Source organism: Bolinopsis microptera, chromosome 5 (genome assembly GCF_026151205.1).
Source record: "Bolinopsis microptera isolate Bmic1 chromosome 5, MBARI_Bmic_1.0, whole genome shotgun sequence".
NCBI lineage: Eukaryota > Metazoa > Ctenophora > Tentaculata > Lobata > Bolinopsidae > Bolinopsis > Bolinopsis microptera.
In genome coordinates, this window is record NC_087076.1 from 15743658 (window position 1) to 15759477 (window position 15820).

The 15820-nt window shown below is 39.5% G+C and overlaps 2 protein-coding genes across 4 annotated transcripts in view; one reads left to right on the forward strand and one right to left on the reverse strand.

Annotated features, from left to right (window-relative positions):
• The window catches only part of LOC134815643 (uncharacterized), a 29976-nt gene extending 15811 nt beyond the window's left edge, over window positions 1-14165 (reverse strand). The window contains exon 1 of one of the 3 annotated variants that reach the window (XM_063824196.1): window positions 13992-14165. In XM_063824196.1, coding sequence (XP_063680266.1) covers window positions 13992-14107 — 116 coding nt within the window. In that variant the 5' untranslated portion in view covers window positions 14108-14165. Of the gene's footprint in view, window positions 1-661; window positions 874-8253; window positions 8340-13991 lie in introns of those variants that run through there. The other 2 variants (XM_063824198.1, XM_063824197.1) reach the window with 2 other exon arrangements.
• LOC134815644 (uncharacterized) lies at window positions 11133-14369 on the forward strand. Its single transcript, XM_063824199.1, has 4 exons — window positions 11133-12066; window positions 12178-12381; window positions 12470-12718; window positions 13720-14369. The coding sequence occupies exons 1-4, from the start codon at window positions 11938-11940 to the stop codon at window positions 13861-13863; spliced, it is 726 nt and encodes a 241-aa protein (XP_063680269.1). The 5' UTR covers window positions 11133-11937; the 3' UTR covers window positions 13864-14369.
• The last annotated feature ends 1451 nt before the right edge of the window (window positions 14370-15820 follow it).

Sequence of the window (15820 nt, forward strand, 5' to 3'; positions counted from 1 at the left end):
ATTATTCAAAGTTGATGATTATATATAATTACTATGTTGTATGATGCCTTCAGTTACATTTGTTTTGAATTCAACGTGGATCCATTTAGTCACAGAAGTTCTCACTCGAAAAATTGAATATTTAGTAAGGAGAGCTGATCTAAAATAGGTAATTTATAATTTTTAATATTCATGCTCGGCATGAGCGGGATATAAATACTCTCTTTCATCTCATTACACATAAATCAAAGGAGGACAGTATTAGACAGCAATACGAGACTATAATAGCATCCTTCTAAATACCAGTAATTGTTTAATGTCTATAAAATCACAGTCCAGTATCTACTAATAGTACATGTGGCTGGGAATACAGAGATGTCCTGAGTTTGTGGCACTTTCTTCCATGCTTATAAAGGGCCGTACCCTCTTGGCTTCGGCAAAAAGGGACAATTCATAATGCAGTAAAACACTGATTTCCTGTGAACTCATGTTGAATCGGTGTAAGATATTTTCTAAAAGTTATCCTAAAATCCCCGTTGTACCAAACTGCACAGCGATACTTTACGGCTGATGTTCAGGCCTATTGAGAGGGGCTGAAGTTGACCTAAACAAAACCAGAAAGATTCACAACACAAACAAAAACCCGTTGTCATGGTAACAGGTAACCCTAGCAACACCATACCTGTAATTCCTGAAGGAGTTCCTAAAGGAGATCTTCTTAAACGTCATGTTGTGTCTCACCTTCAACACTAAATTCTCAAGTAAACCAGATACACACACTAAACAAAACGTGATATACAATTACAAAACGAAAGCAGATTATATGATACAGTTCGCTCTGAATACGCACTTAGCAGTGCGAGACAAGCAAAGTGAAGAACAGTGCACCGAATCACGCATACGCACCGGTCGTCGCTTGCTGTGTTGCTTCTCAAGCTACAATATACTACATCGCCATATTTAGAGCAGCCATTAAATGATCTGGAGGAAGGGCAATAATAGTAGGATTTATGAGCTTGGTGACGTCACAGTTCAGGGCGACCAATAACCACTGCTAACTGGTATCGTCTAGGTAGAAGTTGGGTATGGTAAACGAAGGTAGGCTAATATATCATATGATAGCTGCAGTCTTATTGTAGCCTGACAAAGTGAAACAGTGCGGTGGTCTGGTGGTCACGTGATCTGATGTTCGTTAATAGGCCGACAAGCTGGCTGGTAATTGGAGCAGAGAGAAGTGAGCTTATAAGTGTTATTGAGTTGATAAGCTCATTATTATTGAGTAAATAAAAATGATTGTAAGCTGCAAAGTGTGGTGACGTTTTATACAGCATGAGAAAAGAGAGCCTGCTTGAATAGGGCAGCAGTCGGCGAGACAAAATAATCGTTTGAGAGGAATTGTTTACAAGATTGGAGGAGATAGTGTTATCTGGACTGGAACATGGGTTGTGATCTTGAGGAGATAATTATTTCCTTAAAATATGTTGATTGCATATTGTTATTCAAGTTTCACTAACTAACCAAACCCCCTTTGGTGTTCATGGAGGGATAAAGAAAATGCTGGACATCTACTTAGCCTACTGCCCGAATCTAGCGGTTCTGGGAACATTTTTATATTGTAACAGGCGTAAGTTTTTGATTTGTATGATTTTACGTATAATAGTTTGTCATGCTTAGAATTGTTATGAACTTAATATTTCCAACTGAAATAGGAACATTCACTATGGTATAAAAAGTGCACACTGTGCTGTGTGAACTGCAAAGGTTCGTATTTTTACGGTTAAGAAGTGACCACACAGTGTACTGGACTGAAATATTGCAAAATCTCGATAGTTTTTAGGCCATATTTTTTTGGTAGATCCATTGGCACTCAACAACTATGATGGCATAGTATCTTGCTGTCCTGCATTGTCAAAGTTTTTATTAGGCCATGTTAAATAGTTCCTGTAATATTTTACGTTTCCAGAAAGTTCAAACGTTTTAATGAGGTGTGATATTAATATTAACGAGTAACATTTTTAATAGCTGTTACATTCTTTTTGTTTCTAAATTCCGAAATCAAAATTTGCCATTAAGTTAAATAATTTCTCTTTAGCGCTGCTGTATTATTATAAAATGTGGTTGTTCAGTCAGTGGTTACTTTCGGGACAAGTCTGTTGAAATTACTTGATAGTTTAAAGAATAATCAGAATCTGTCATTTGCATCAATCAGTTGCACTTTACAATTCACAATCTTATACTGGAGACAGCGGGGTATAGAATTAGAAGGCTGCCAAATTATCAAAAATGCGACTTTTACAAATAGTAGTTTCAATAGTTTCAACGCCTTCTTCTAGACTTACTAATAACTTACAATAATTTATTTATTTTCCTGAAGGAGCTCAACGGACTGAAAACATGCATGCACTTAGGAGGAACTTGTAGAAAGAATCAGTTAGCGTTTGATAAGAGTGACATAAAGGATTAGGGAACATGGTCTTCAATAACACGCACCACTGCACATGTCTCTATACCAACTATAGATCAACTTCAAATAAAGTTAAGGTCTAGACTACCAAATATGTAACACCCTATCGCGCTTCAATTTTGGACATAAAATGTGGGTTTAACTTTTGTGCGAATTTTGCAGTAGATGTGCACTGCATTGTTTTCGATCTGCATTGGTTTGGCTATGCAAAGGTTTTTATAATTTATAAGCTTATACCTGCTTTATTTATAAAATTAGACTTATTAGAGGGTAATAGCATCTTAAAACGATAACAAATCATTCCTTGGTCGGTATTCTCCAAACAAAAAGCCTGGCAAATAGGTCCCTCGACCACTCGTAATCCTGATAAAAGGCCCGCAGTTTGCCGAATATATTAGTAGTATTGAATGTATTAAAACCTTTATAAACCAAGAATATTGAATAATAGGTCAGTGTAAATTAAGCAGCCAGTTGTCTAACATAAGCTCTTAGCTCAGGTACCCTAGTAACCAGCTAGTAACCTAGTAACCAGCTAGCAACCTTGACTTGAACAGCAGATAGTATGCTGTTACCTTAATAATTCAATAGCTTTGTTATCAGCCCTGATAAGTTCATACCCCACCCTTGGATTTCAACGACATTTGTAGCTCCGTCACAATTTGGAATCGGGATTTCATCATGTCATTCCACAATCCACGTCATTTATGAGCCTACTTAAGTAATCTATTTCATAAGGCCACTTCCGCTATTTTATCTAATGTATTGGTGATAGCATGAGTAGTGGTACCACTGTGATTTGGCAGGTTCTTAAATTAAGATTGTTCATGTTTGATTTTCACTTATTTTACCACTATAAAATTGAATATGTACGTGTTTCTCAGTTTTTAGTATTAAGTACCTTTAATCACATTATGTTTCTACTTTTTCTCCGTATGATTTAAATCGTTTCATGAGCTTAATGTCCCATGTAACGGTGCGTATCTTAATAAAACTAAATATAAAATATAAAAAACAGTAGTAGGTCGACAGAGATATCCGCATTTCCATTAACCATGATTCATTTACGGTAGTCAAACGTGCGAACTGCTAAACAAGATTTAGTCAAAATAAGCCATGCAATAGTCTGAAAAAGCTTAAAAACATCAAAGCGGCATGGTTTTTATAGTTCGGGATAAATATGTCGACCTTAACGCATCAACCTCTGCTAACTTACTTTCTCACTTCACTTTTATTGACTCACCTAATCATAGTAACAGCCTTCATGAAGGTTCATGTGTTCTGACTTCCGTGTGTTTATTGTGCCGTTTTTATTGTAAATGTATAACAGATATTATATCATTGAGTTGTTGAATAAAATTATGGAGAATTGTGAATATATTCCATGATTGAGAAGTGAGAACTAAGTCTTCTGATTTTTCCGGGTTTCAAATAAAGGGTCCGATCACAGCACAGAAATTCAATTAATAAACCCCTATATTAAATTTAAAACGTACACAACATGCAGTTGTCAATTTCCCGGAATTTCCGTCGGTATAATGTAATACTATAGCCTTATCACCCAAACAATTATTAACAAGTGCGTAATATTTCTTCCTCGTCAACGGTAATGGTTACTTTCATTTGTATCTGTCTTTTAACACAGTTATTATTACGCAAAACTCGGCCGTGAACTTCAGGTTTTAAACTGTTTTGGGTCGTGAGGGTTCTAGGAGAGCAACAATTAGAGGTAGGTCAAAAGCCCCCGAAACGCCCCTATATTAAGATACAGAGAACTGTTGAGGTAGCAAAAACACCCTTTCTATGGGGGAACTCATGAGGTTTCAGTGTTCTTTTACTATGCGTATAGTCACGTGTACTTTTCACATTGTTTCATTATACGATAGCGTTTGTAACGTTTTTAATATGACTGAGTTTCTAGGTTCTGATTTTAGTTCTGGTTAACCTTTCGACTTGGAAATTCCATTTCACTTCACACTGGCAACCGTCCAGTTTCCCCAACTTGCGGAAGTTTCCCTCCAGCTTAAAGGTCATTACTTTATTAAGCGCTATTGGTTGGAATAAGAAAACGGCTCTCACATGACACCTTAATTGCTCCTTGACAAAAACAATCACTTCGTTAGAAAAGGAGTGTTCGGTTGGAAAGTGTTATGTGACAGCCTAGCAAGAGCTTCAGGATAGACCCCCAGGGAAGTCCGTTTGGGGAGGAATCGTCACGCTCTATTGTCAACCAGAGCCCCGAATATACTGACAATAATAAACCTTGACAAAGCATTGTAAATTTAGAAACTTGCCGATGTTAATTTTGTGGTAAATCACTCCTTTGGCAAAGAGCGAAATAGAAGAGCGACTGGCTCCATGTGTTTGTCAGCGTATATTTACGTTTCCCCCGTGACTTGTCAGGGTATGTTTGTTAAGGATCCCGCGGGACGAATTAACGATTATCCCAGCACCTTGCGGTCCAACCAACCTCAATTATTGACATCACAGTGCTCATCAATATAATTACTGTTAAAACATCTCACCATAACACAAACTTTGTTATAGTACGAGTCGTCAGCTTGGTATCCTGTGGTAGTATCCTGTGTTTCTAGACTGTATAATTCCTACCATTTAGGTATGGGATCGTTAGACTGCTTCTTCAAAGGTTTCATTCTGTATAAAGGTAGATACTGCTTCTCTAATCACTTTTATTAGTCTCTGTAAACTCGAGCCGAAAACTCCCGACTTTGTCTATAATGAAGAATTTTCTGATACTTTTCAGTGTCAGTAAATACGGCGTTCTTAGAAGTTTTGACAAATCCAGTGTTCTTTTTCGTAACTTCAGTACACTTTCGTAAGCAGTCCTATAAAAAAAGTCCTATTCATAACCAATCCCTATTCACAACAATCCTACTGGAAAATCTTATCCGATCTAAAGAAGATGATGACTTGATATTTGTTTAAGACTTTTACTTTTGATGATTTGAGTTTAGTGAACACGTGAGAGCTCGTTTTAAAGTTACGCCTATTTCTAATTGTTGGTTTTAAACTGAGCTATAAACATTCCACATACTGCTACAACTTACAACAGAATTATCATTTTTAAACTGAGCAATATAAACATTTATTGCATCACGCACTGATCTCATGTAACAAAAACAACAACTCTCTCCCAGAGATGTAGATATCAGGTCAGAGAGAGAAACAATGCAGCACAACTACACAACATTTCACAACAAAGTTAACAACTACTACACTGAGCGGATACGAAGTAGAGACGAGCGGTATTTCTGGACTTTATACAACATTATCGTGGCTCTCTCATCCCTCCTGGGAGACACGACCATCCTGATCGCCACCATAAAATGGAAAGCAATCAAACTGCACCGGGTAATCGTGGTGGTGATCCAGCATTTAGCGGTATGTGACCTCCTCCTCACCACATTCCACGTTATCCCAACTATTATCTCCCTCATAGCTGATGACTGGGTGTTCGGACAGTCCCTCTGTCATCTCCAGGAAACAGTAGACTGGTTGTGCTTCCCCATGACGGGAGCTCTGACTTGTGTTCTTACTCTCAGTAAACTAATCATTGTAAAGTTCCCCCTGAAAACAGGGACCTGGTCGAGGAAGAGGGCCCATGTGGTGTGTGGGATGGTTTGGGTCCTCAATGTCGTCTCCCCAGTTCACGTTATCCACATCTTCTACACCGACTCCGATACCATCTTCTTCAGCTACGTCTCCTACTCTTGTAACTTTGACTTGTCTTTAACTCGAGCCCCAGGATGGCTCCAGAAGTCAGCCCACATCTCCATGTTAGTGTCTCTAGCTGTTGTCTTCATAATCCTGGCTCTGTCCTCAGCTCTGCTGCTGTTTGAAGCCAGGAAGACAGCAATGCGACAGAGGTCCTCACTGAGGTGGCAGGGGGTTGTAACAGTCATCATGACCACTGCTGTCTTCATCATATCCTGGTGTCCTAACCTCCTGGTGGGAACCACTAGTCTCACCCTCTCAGTTCACTACAATATCTCAACATGGAGAACCACTCAGTTTCTGCTGAACCTCAACATTATGGCTAACTTCTTTGTATACACTCTAACAGTACCGAGCTTCAGGGAGACCCTGAGGTCTAGATTTCAGACGGCAGCAGGGAAAGTAGGACAGTTGAGAACGCCGCCCGGTGAGGGGATCAGACACTTTGGTGGGGTTACAGCCAGGGTGGGCAACTTACCACATATTGTGTGGCAACAGCTTGAGAACTCAGATCAGTCTGAGCCGGGAAGGCCCGGATAATCAGTTAAAGAGGGCCAGATATGAACATATCGAAAGTTTTTAATAATTATTATTCGTTGTTTGCATATAATTATAAACGTACAGACTGAGTGATATTTGTAACAGGCCTGATGTGACTACATTTTGTAAACCTACGTCGCTAGTGATTCTAAAATTCTATTTAGATAAAGTCTCCAAAAATATATTCACGTATTGTATTTTAAGAATGTCGTTATAAATTTCACAAATCGACGTTGTCTCAGACAGGAGCCTCCCGGTTTTTAAAGTTACGGTAATCGAGTAATGGGAGTAACTGATATACTGATTATAAAAAGCGAGCGGTTAACTAACAGAAATCATGAAAAAATGAATGAAATTAAACGTGTATTAACAAGAGAAGAAAAGTGCAAAAGTGACCATCAACACAAGTGAAGAGTCAAACTAAATCTCACGAAACAAGAAAAGACGAAACAGAGCAAGAAATGACACACTGCAATATCATCACACAGTATTTACAACCACCCCAGCAGCTCATGAGGTCGCATCATACGACGATGATGTAATGTTCTAGAACACTAGTTCCACATCGAGTGTGTACCCCACTAAACGTAACAGTTAACTTAATGCTATTCAACTTTACAAGTGTACAGATAAACTAAAGCTGGACCTCACTTTTCGATTGTGGTACAGGAACTGTTCAGATAGAAAATGAACAACATGCCCAGTGGTATATATACCAAATACAATACAAAATACAAGGGGGGAATAAATGAGGAGATTTGGCTCTCGAGATGCCCCCTATATAGTGTCATTATTCCATGTGTGCGTATTGGTTTACATGTTATTAACCACCTGGATCATTTCTACATCCAGTACTCTATTTACCTCTCTACACATAGCTCTCGCTACTTGTAAACACTAGAGCTAGTTAACAGGACAGAGTAAGAGAGGGGGGATAGGGGGGGGGGGGGGGGGGGGGACTGGCCACTGGGGGAGCTATGAGAGTGAGATGAACAGTCGGAATAGCTCTGCTAATTTCATGAGAAGATAATCATTTTCATAACACTGTAGAGATCAGTATATATTCAACGAAAAGCCGCAAATATCCTATGTAACCTAGCTCACTAAAATGAGATGCCATAATGAACCGCAAGATTGAAGATACAATCTGGAAATTAAAAAGTATCTTAACAATAAATAAACGTTACGATTAACAGTATCGAGTTATACGAGAATGGAATCAACGCTGAGTAATAATATAAGGGGAGATTTACTATTTAGGAGAACAAATGAAGCAAACAAAAGCATTAAGTGTGGGAGAGTAAAGTGTGGGAGAGTAAAGTTAAGGAAGTGGAATATAGCTGGAGTGTTCTCCTCTGGATTAAATAAACAAATTTAATGAGGCCTAGCAGCTGACTTCTTACTATAGCGTGTGGTGTGTATTGTGTGACTTATTGGTGGAAAGTTGCACACCTTTTGTACAAATTAGGTGTTAAGTAAATATTAGTTGTGTAAATATTGAGATCTACAGCTCTAATGAGGATTAGGAAAATACTCACATTTTTCTGACAAGTGAAGACATCTCAGTGGTCAAAGGAAAGTGGACTAGTGATTAATTGTCAACTTCAAGCAAACAGTCGATGGTAAAATGGAATTGATCGTTGAAGCTGTGATAGTGATAAAGCAGGAACTCGTGGGAGACAGGAATGTCAAGTGATAAGATTATAGAAGTGATAGCGGTACATTTACATAGATGATAAAACAAATTCTTAAGTTAACATCATCTACATTATACATTCTACACCAATTTAGGAGATAACCGGAAAGTTGTGGGTTCTATTTATACGAACTACGGAACTGATACTTGATAGTAATATGATCAGAAAATCACAAGAACTGGCGTAGAACGTCTGCATTTTGAAACACGTGCGCGCGGCGTGGTGGTGTGACGTCACGCTGCACCCCTATTTTTAAGTGGCACTGTACCACATGCTGGGTAGTGGGTATGCTCTGATATCCTCTCAACCGAACTATCCCCGACCTATTCTTGTAACACAGTAAATATACCACTAACCTAAGTTCGAAAGCTTACCTGGTAACTAATGTATAACAACTTGAGAATAATAATTAGAGAAAGGAGGGATGATAAAAGAAAAGTTTGTTAAAGCAACTAGACTTTAGTTATTACTCCACCATGTATGTAATTATAATCTAACAATATACATATTATATAATAGGGGAATTTTTCAATATCGCCGTATCTCAGGGAAGCGGTACAAGTAGAAATGCAGATCCCATATAATTGTGATGCAGCAGCTCTGTAACGAATGTAGATCTCTTGTTAACAATCACCCGCACGGAAATTATAATGAAGCAATTATTGGTAAGGAGTAGACAATGATCTCTCCGAATCTGCAGCCCCAAATACAATAGAGGATGTTCTGCATTGTCCGTGAGGCTGATGATATAGTAGTAAAACATGCACTGTGCAGTAAAGCATGCCATATTGGGTGCATACTGCATACCAAATCGTCATGGCATGGACCTTCAAAATCTCTTCAAAATCTCTCAGAAGTAGAGGTGAAACCACCACAAGGACTATATAAGGCTTGAAAATGTACAAACAGAACAAATGCCACACCATTTCTGATCTTTACGTGCTGGCTTTTATATATCGGTGACAACTGCAGAGAACATTCGCATTTTTACAAGTATGTATTAAGAAATTACGAGCAAACGTTGTATACCTTGAAACATTGCAACAAAATTTTGAGATATTAAATCGCAATTATTAACAGAAGTAACGCGGACACTAATATTGACATGATCGTTCCTAACGATGTAAGATGCAACACCAGTAGTCGGATGTATCATATGATCATATTATGGCTCCAGCTATTAGCTAATATGTAGGCTGATGTTTCTACTTGGCGACGTTATGATTCTTGGATATACGTTAAGTGGCATCAAATTTCAGGGAGGATGATCTACCAGTAATATCAAAACCGGACGTGCCTCCCAATGCCACCTGATTTAAAATTTGCATGCTGATCATTACATTTTGTTTGGAAATGTATCAAAATAAATATGAATATGTCATTTTAAGGGTAATCTGGCTTTGATCATTGACGAAGACACCAAATCTAAGAGTACTGTAAACAAACTGCATGAACTAAACAGAAACGGAAATGAAACCATCAAATCTACAGTTTATCACGATAAACGCGGCAGTTAACAACAAGAAATGAGTCAAGGGTAAACAATATGATATTTAAATATACAAATGTTTTACAAGTCTTATGAGTTTCTAACAGGACTGAGGACGGCACAGCGTGATTGTACCCTGCTGTTACTGTCCAGCCGGGTAGAGATGCAGGTTGGACTAATCTCTCTCTCGACAACTACGCAGCCTCATTGGAGCGCAAACATTACAGGCCTGGTTCCTGGAGCAACAACCGTCTGCACGTTAACCATGGTAATAACTTTGCAGAGGTAAATGGTTAGCCTGATAATAACTTTGCAGGAGATAATGACGTAATGATCCCTCTAGTCGAATTGTGTTGAACAGCTCAGGATTGTAGTGACGTGCCCGTATAATAATCTGTAATCCAAGCAGAGCTGGGGGTTGGTCTTGTTAATGTTTTGTGCCCGTACTGTCGGGTCTAATTACGTCATTGAGAGATAATGTTATCGCTACAATTACGTGTGGCCGGTGGTTATTTCAATTTGGGCGTTAGGAAATGACTCATCAATCAGGAATAGAAAAAGTCAAAACTCGAAAGTATCGCTCAATTTCGGTTACATGCACCTGCAGGCTCTAAAGTGACACCTGCAGTTTTGATAATTAACAAAGACCTAAGTGCTTGGTGTGCTTCAAGTTCAAGAGTGAGATCAAATAACGTACACAAATCACGGCACAATGCGCTGAATTCATTTTCACTGACAAAAGAGCTAACCTGAGCAGTTGACAAGGGTAGAGAATAGAGCAAAACCTCGGGAAGTTAACAACATCCTCCCCACTAACTACATCTCCACATCCAATACAGATTGTGTAAGAACACTCCTCAGTCTGATCTTCACAAACAGTTTCCTTGTGTTTGGATTCGCTTATCATGATAACTTCATTGTCCTTTTAGTCGTGATATTGATGAATCAGTCGTATTTGAAGGTGGAAACTGACGAGGATCTTCAAATATCTATCGTACTGAACGGATCAAGAAGTTGAGCAAGAAGCGTACAAGTTGTCATATAATCGTTTACAGCCCCTCTAGTACTAAGACAGTTGAAACGAGAAGATGAGAGCGATAAAAAGAGACTCGTTAATTGTAATGTAGTACTGTGGCTGTAACAACAGCAACACCTGGACTAAGTTTACACATCCCCCACACCCTGCGTGGGTACATTATATGATAAGTCTGCTAATAATGAGAAACTTGCTGGCCTCCCCTCCCCAATGTTTGGTATTTTAGTAGTTTCTCTCGATATGACGTAAGATTTGAGCTTGTTGTTCTGTCTCCGATAAGTTGGAACTCTGCCAGGAGTTAGCGATCAAAAGCTTTTGTGTTGTTCTGATAACAGATGTTATGGAGTGTTACAGCTCATTTGGCTGACTATCGACATCATGAAACATGACAGTTTCTTTGCTATGTCTTTATAAGGATCGTTTGCATATCAAAGTTGGCCTAAGTACGGACGCTGATAAAATTTTTGTAATGGCCAGGATTAAGCTCGCTGAGGGAAGCAAATTTTCAAAATCTTGCAGACGTCATATGTGAACAGTATCTAGTTATTTCTACGGTTGGAAAACAAGTTTTTACCCATCAAAAACTCCTGCATGCATACACTAAACATTTCCATCTGCATAGTGATTCCGCGTAGGAATGGCCGAGTCTAGCAGTACCTTACACGTGTTAACAGGAAACAAAGATGCAAATGCGGTCCAGTTGATGGCCAAGATATCCAGCTTGAGTTTGAATGTGGTAAAGTAGGTCACAGGTCACTTTAGCTTTAAATCGATCATGTTACTGAGATGACCTTATGTTATTGTAACACAGTTACTTTGAACAATAAATTGTACAGGAATATTCTTAAATTCAGTGCGACGGAATCATATTTGTTTTGAAGTTGTACGGGATTATTCAATCGTAATATTCGTTGGTATTCTGTATTATTTCCTTAAAGCGATTAATGATTTAATCAATCAGTCACCACCTACGTCCCACAGTCACGACAAAGAAGACGAAATGAAAAGTTCCGTACCATTTGGAGAGTTGCCAGCTCTGGAGGTGGATTTACAGCTGTATTCAGGGGTGGAGCCTATCCTTCGTTATGTGGCTCAGCTAGCTGGCTTCTGTCCTACTGACCCCATTGAGGTTGAGCTTGAGCTGTCTTTTTGTTAAACGTTTACTTTCTTCGCCTTCCTCATAGTCATACTTATCGTTTTGTTTTATCCACGAGAGTTACCTTGACAAATATTTGTCCAGGTATTAGAAGCAGACATGCTGTTAAAAGCAGTGGAGGATTTCAGAAGGTGTCCTAAACCGATGATCCCGAATCCAACAGACGAAGAGCCTGGCCAGGAGATGAGAGGTCTGATGAGAGGAGTTAGGGGGCTGGGGAGACCTCCCCGACGTGGAGGCAGGGGGATGAGGAGGGGGAGGGGCATGAGGCACCTTGTTGATGACGAGGTAGGGTATTATCATTCCTGGTCCGCTATCATTGCTTGTCAGTTCTTAGTGTTTGAAAGATCTATATAATTGGTTATCTGTTTATCAGTCAGGAGGGTTTGGACCAGTACGGAGACAAAGACGACGGCACGGACTGGATCCAATGAGCGGTGAAAGAAAGAACCCATTCGACTTGAAGGAAGAGGAGAACACACCTGGTAATCTGATTCTTGGTAACCATCTGCTGGAAAACCATCGCCAGCTCAGAAAGATTAAAAAAGCAAAGGATTACTTGATTGGATTTAGTCGACATCTAGAGAACAGTCTAGATGGAGCAGAGTTCCTGGTGGGAAGCAATGTATGTGAAGTAATCTAGATTCACGTACTCTAGTTCGACAGTCGACACGCACTATAGTTCGACAACTTAAGTTCGCCAGATATATACCCCTGTCGAAATTCGGTACGTGTCGAACTAGAGTCCAGGTAGCGTACTCTAGTTCGACAAATAGTTTCGGCTTGTGATCCAACGGCTATTGCCAGGTCCTCATCATAGAATTATAAATTACAGGGTTCAATGACAGATAAAACAATTTTCTGACATCTAGCAACTAGATTTACCAGCGGTTAGAAATTCCAGAACCTTTCAGTGGTTTTAATTCTCCTGTTTGCCACTCGGTTCTGGTATAGGTAACAGGAAAATGGATTGATATCCGACTGTTTCCGGTTCAGCAGCCAAATCTCTAGATCGGTACTCGGTTACTAGTCGTTTGTGATAATATAAAGTGTGGTATGTGATATTTATATTAATATAGCGTACTCTACAAGCTAGATCTATAAAACGGAGTACGAGTTACCACGTTTGTCTTTTATCTCTCCGCTAAGTCTACAATTCTGCTAACTAACAATTGAGTATGGAGTCAATTAAATGTTCATAGATATGGATTATAGATCGAGATAACATTCACACACAATTGAACAGCATGGGACAAGTGGAAAACAAACGAATAAATTTCAAGCTCGTAAAGGATCGTTGGTTGAGATCGGAGATTTCAAAACTCTAGTTTGACAGTCTAAGTTCTCTTGTCGAACTTTAGTACGCGTCGAACACTAGAAGTTGAGTTCAGGTAGCGCACTTTATTTCGACAGAGTCGAACCTAGGTTTTGTCGAACTACAGTACGTGTAGAACTAGAGTGCGTGTCGAACTTGAGTACGTGTACCTTGTATCACGTGGTGACCCCCACGGCGGGTCATACAACGTATGACAACGTGTACCCTAGTTCTAGATATATAGTGACGATGATTTAAAACTAACAGTAACAATTACAAAAGTACTCCCATAATGATAATTCAAATTTCAGCTGAGCTATGCGGATTTTTCTTTGTTTGCGGAGCTGAGGACTCACTTAACGGCCCAGCCAGAGTTCCTGAAACATTTCCCAACTTTGCAGAACTGGCACAACAGCCTGGCAAACGCTCAACCTTTCAGCAACTTTATGAACTGAAATCTGAGCTAGTGAAATGAAAATGATCATACCTTCCGCATTCGATGTTGGTGTTGTTGTGAAAATGTTGTTTTAAAACTAAAAGTGAACAAGATACCATAAAGCTAGGAGTAGGTGTGTTAACTCACCTCAAAGTTGAAATACATTCATGAGATTCAGGGATATCTTCCAGTGTGGCTGTGTGGATGGGTCTTGGAGCCTGTTGATATGCTCTTTGTTGCAGCGGCTGCCACGGCCACGCCATTAAAATCTTATCGATTTAACCAACATCACAAGCCATCAAGTTATTGTCATGCTAAATTGAAGCACCTTGAAAAATTAGAGAAACAGAAGGCCAAATCATTGAAAACATTTACCGACAAAGACAAGTATATCATTTGTCTTTTATAACGCAGTTTTCCAAAGAACTGTGTAATATTAGCCTAGCTATTTAAACTTTTTAAGGTCGACTGTAAAACGGGTATATCAACTTCATGTGACTTTTAATGTATTGCATCTTAAATTCTGAAACAATCTGACTTTAATGTTATTGGAGCACTCGTCCCATAAAAAACTTCACAACAATGAAAGTATTATCAAGAAATGCGATTACCTGGGGACCCCAGGCTATAATGTTCATAAAGTTAAACATAAACATAAACCGAATAGAGATTCAGCGGAATGATACATGATAGGCTGAGCGCCTCCCAGTATAAAGAAATGCGATTGCTGTTGATGGGATTAATCCTCAGGATCTAGGAGGGTGTACGTGTTCTATGCAGAAGACTATCGTTTTTGCATTTCAGAAATTTGTCAAACTAATGTTTGTCCATTAGCTGATGTTCTGGGGGGGGGGGGGGGGGGGGGGGGGAGGGGGGTTTCCAAATGATTACGCTGGTGTAATTTTGATACAATGGCTATGTGTAAAACTGCTAGGTTGAGATAATACTACAGAAATGGATCTTTCACAGCAGCAAATACTGAACTGAGGGCCAAGGCTCTCCGTGCTCTCTATGGCCTCAAAGGCAATATCGTCAAAGATGCCCTCTCTCACCGTTCTCTAAACTTTCTATTTGACTCTCTAATAAAACCGATACTGCTCTATGGCTGCCAAATCTTATGTCCTCACTGAAAAACCATGAGATACCTCTCCAAAGCAGATAGCAAAGCCAACCCCCAGCATACTCTCAGGTACATCTCACAAGACCACTATGAAAGATTCCACCTTAAGTTTATCAAGTGGTCCTTGTCTGTCCATTCAAAAGCATCAAATATAGGCTGCTGGGGCGAAAGTGGGCGCCACCCCCTCTTCTTTGAAGCCTGCAAACTTGCAATAGATTTCTATACTCGCCTTGAAAGCACTGAAAATGAACTTCTCTCCGCTGCATTTCACGAGCAGATTATGCTGGGCCTTCCTTGGTACACCAACATCTCTAATCTTCTCACCAAATATAACTTCCCCCACTCATCCTCTTCAAAATCCAAGCTCTCTACCCAAATCAGTCACAACATGAGGGAAGAATTTGTGGATACCTGGAAATCTGCCAAGGCATCCTCACCTAAATTAGAATTCTACAATCAAATTAAACATGATTTTGAACCAGAAACATACTTAGGAGTGGTTAAGATCCCCGATGCTCGGAAAAGCTTAACAAGGTTTCGTATTAGCTGCCACAATTTTTACATTGAGAGGGGCCGTTACGAAACCCCCCTGGTACCAAGAGAACATCGATGGTGCACTTTTTGCTTTTTCAGCAAGGGGCTTAAGCCTATTGAGGACGAAATTCATGTTCTAACTGACTGTTTACTCTACTCCTCAGTTAGAGAAAAATTTAACTTCCATCCCAAAAATATTACTGACCTAGCCGGTTTGCTATCCGATAAAACACTAGACCCTACAAAATTTACTGCCACAGCAAGAGCAATCCATTCAATTCTCTCTGTGAACGAAAATTTTACAGCCTACTATAAGAGCCCA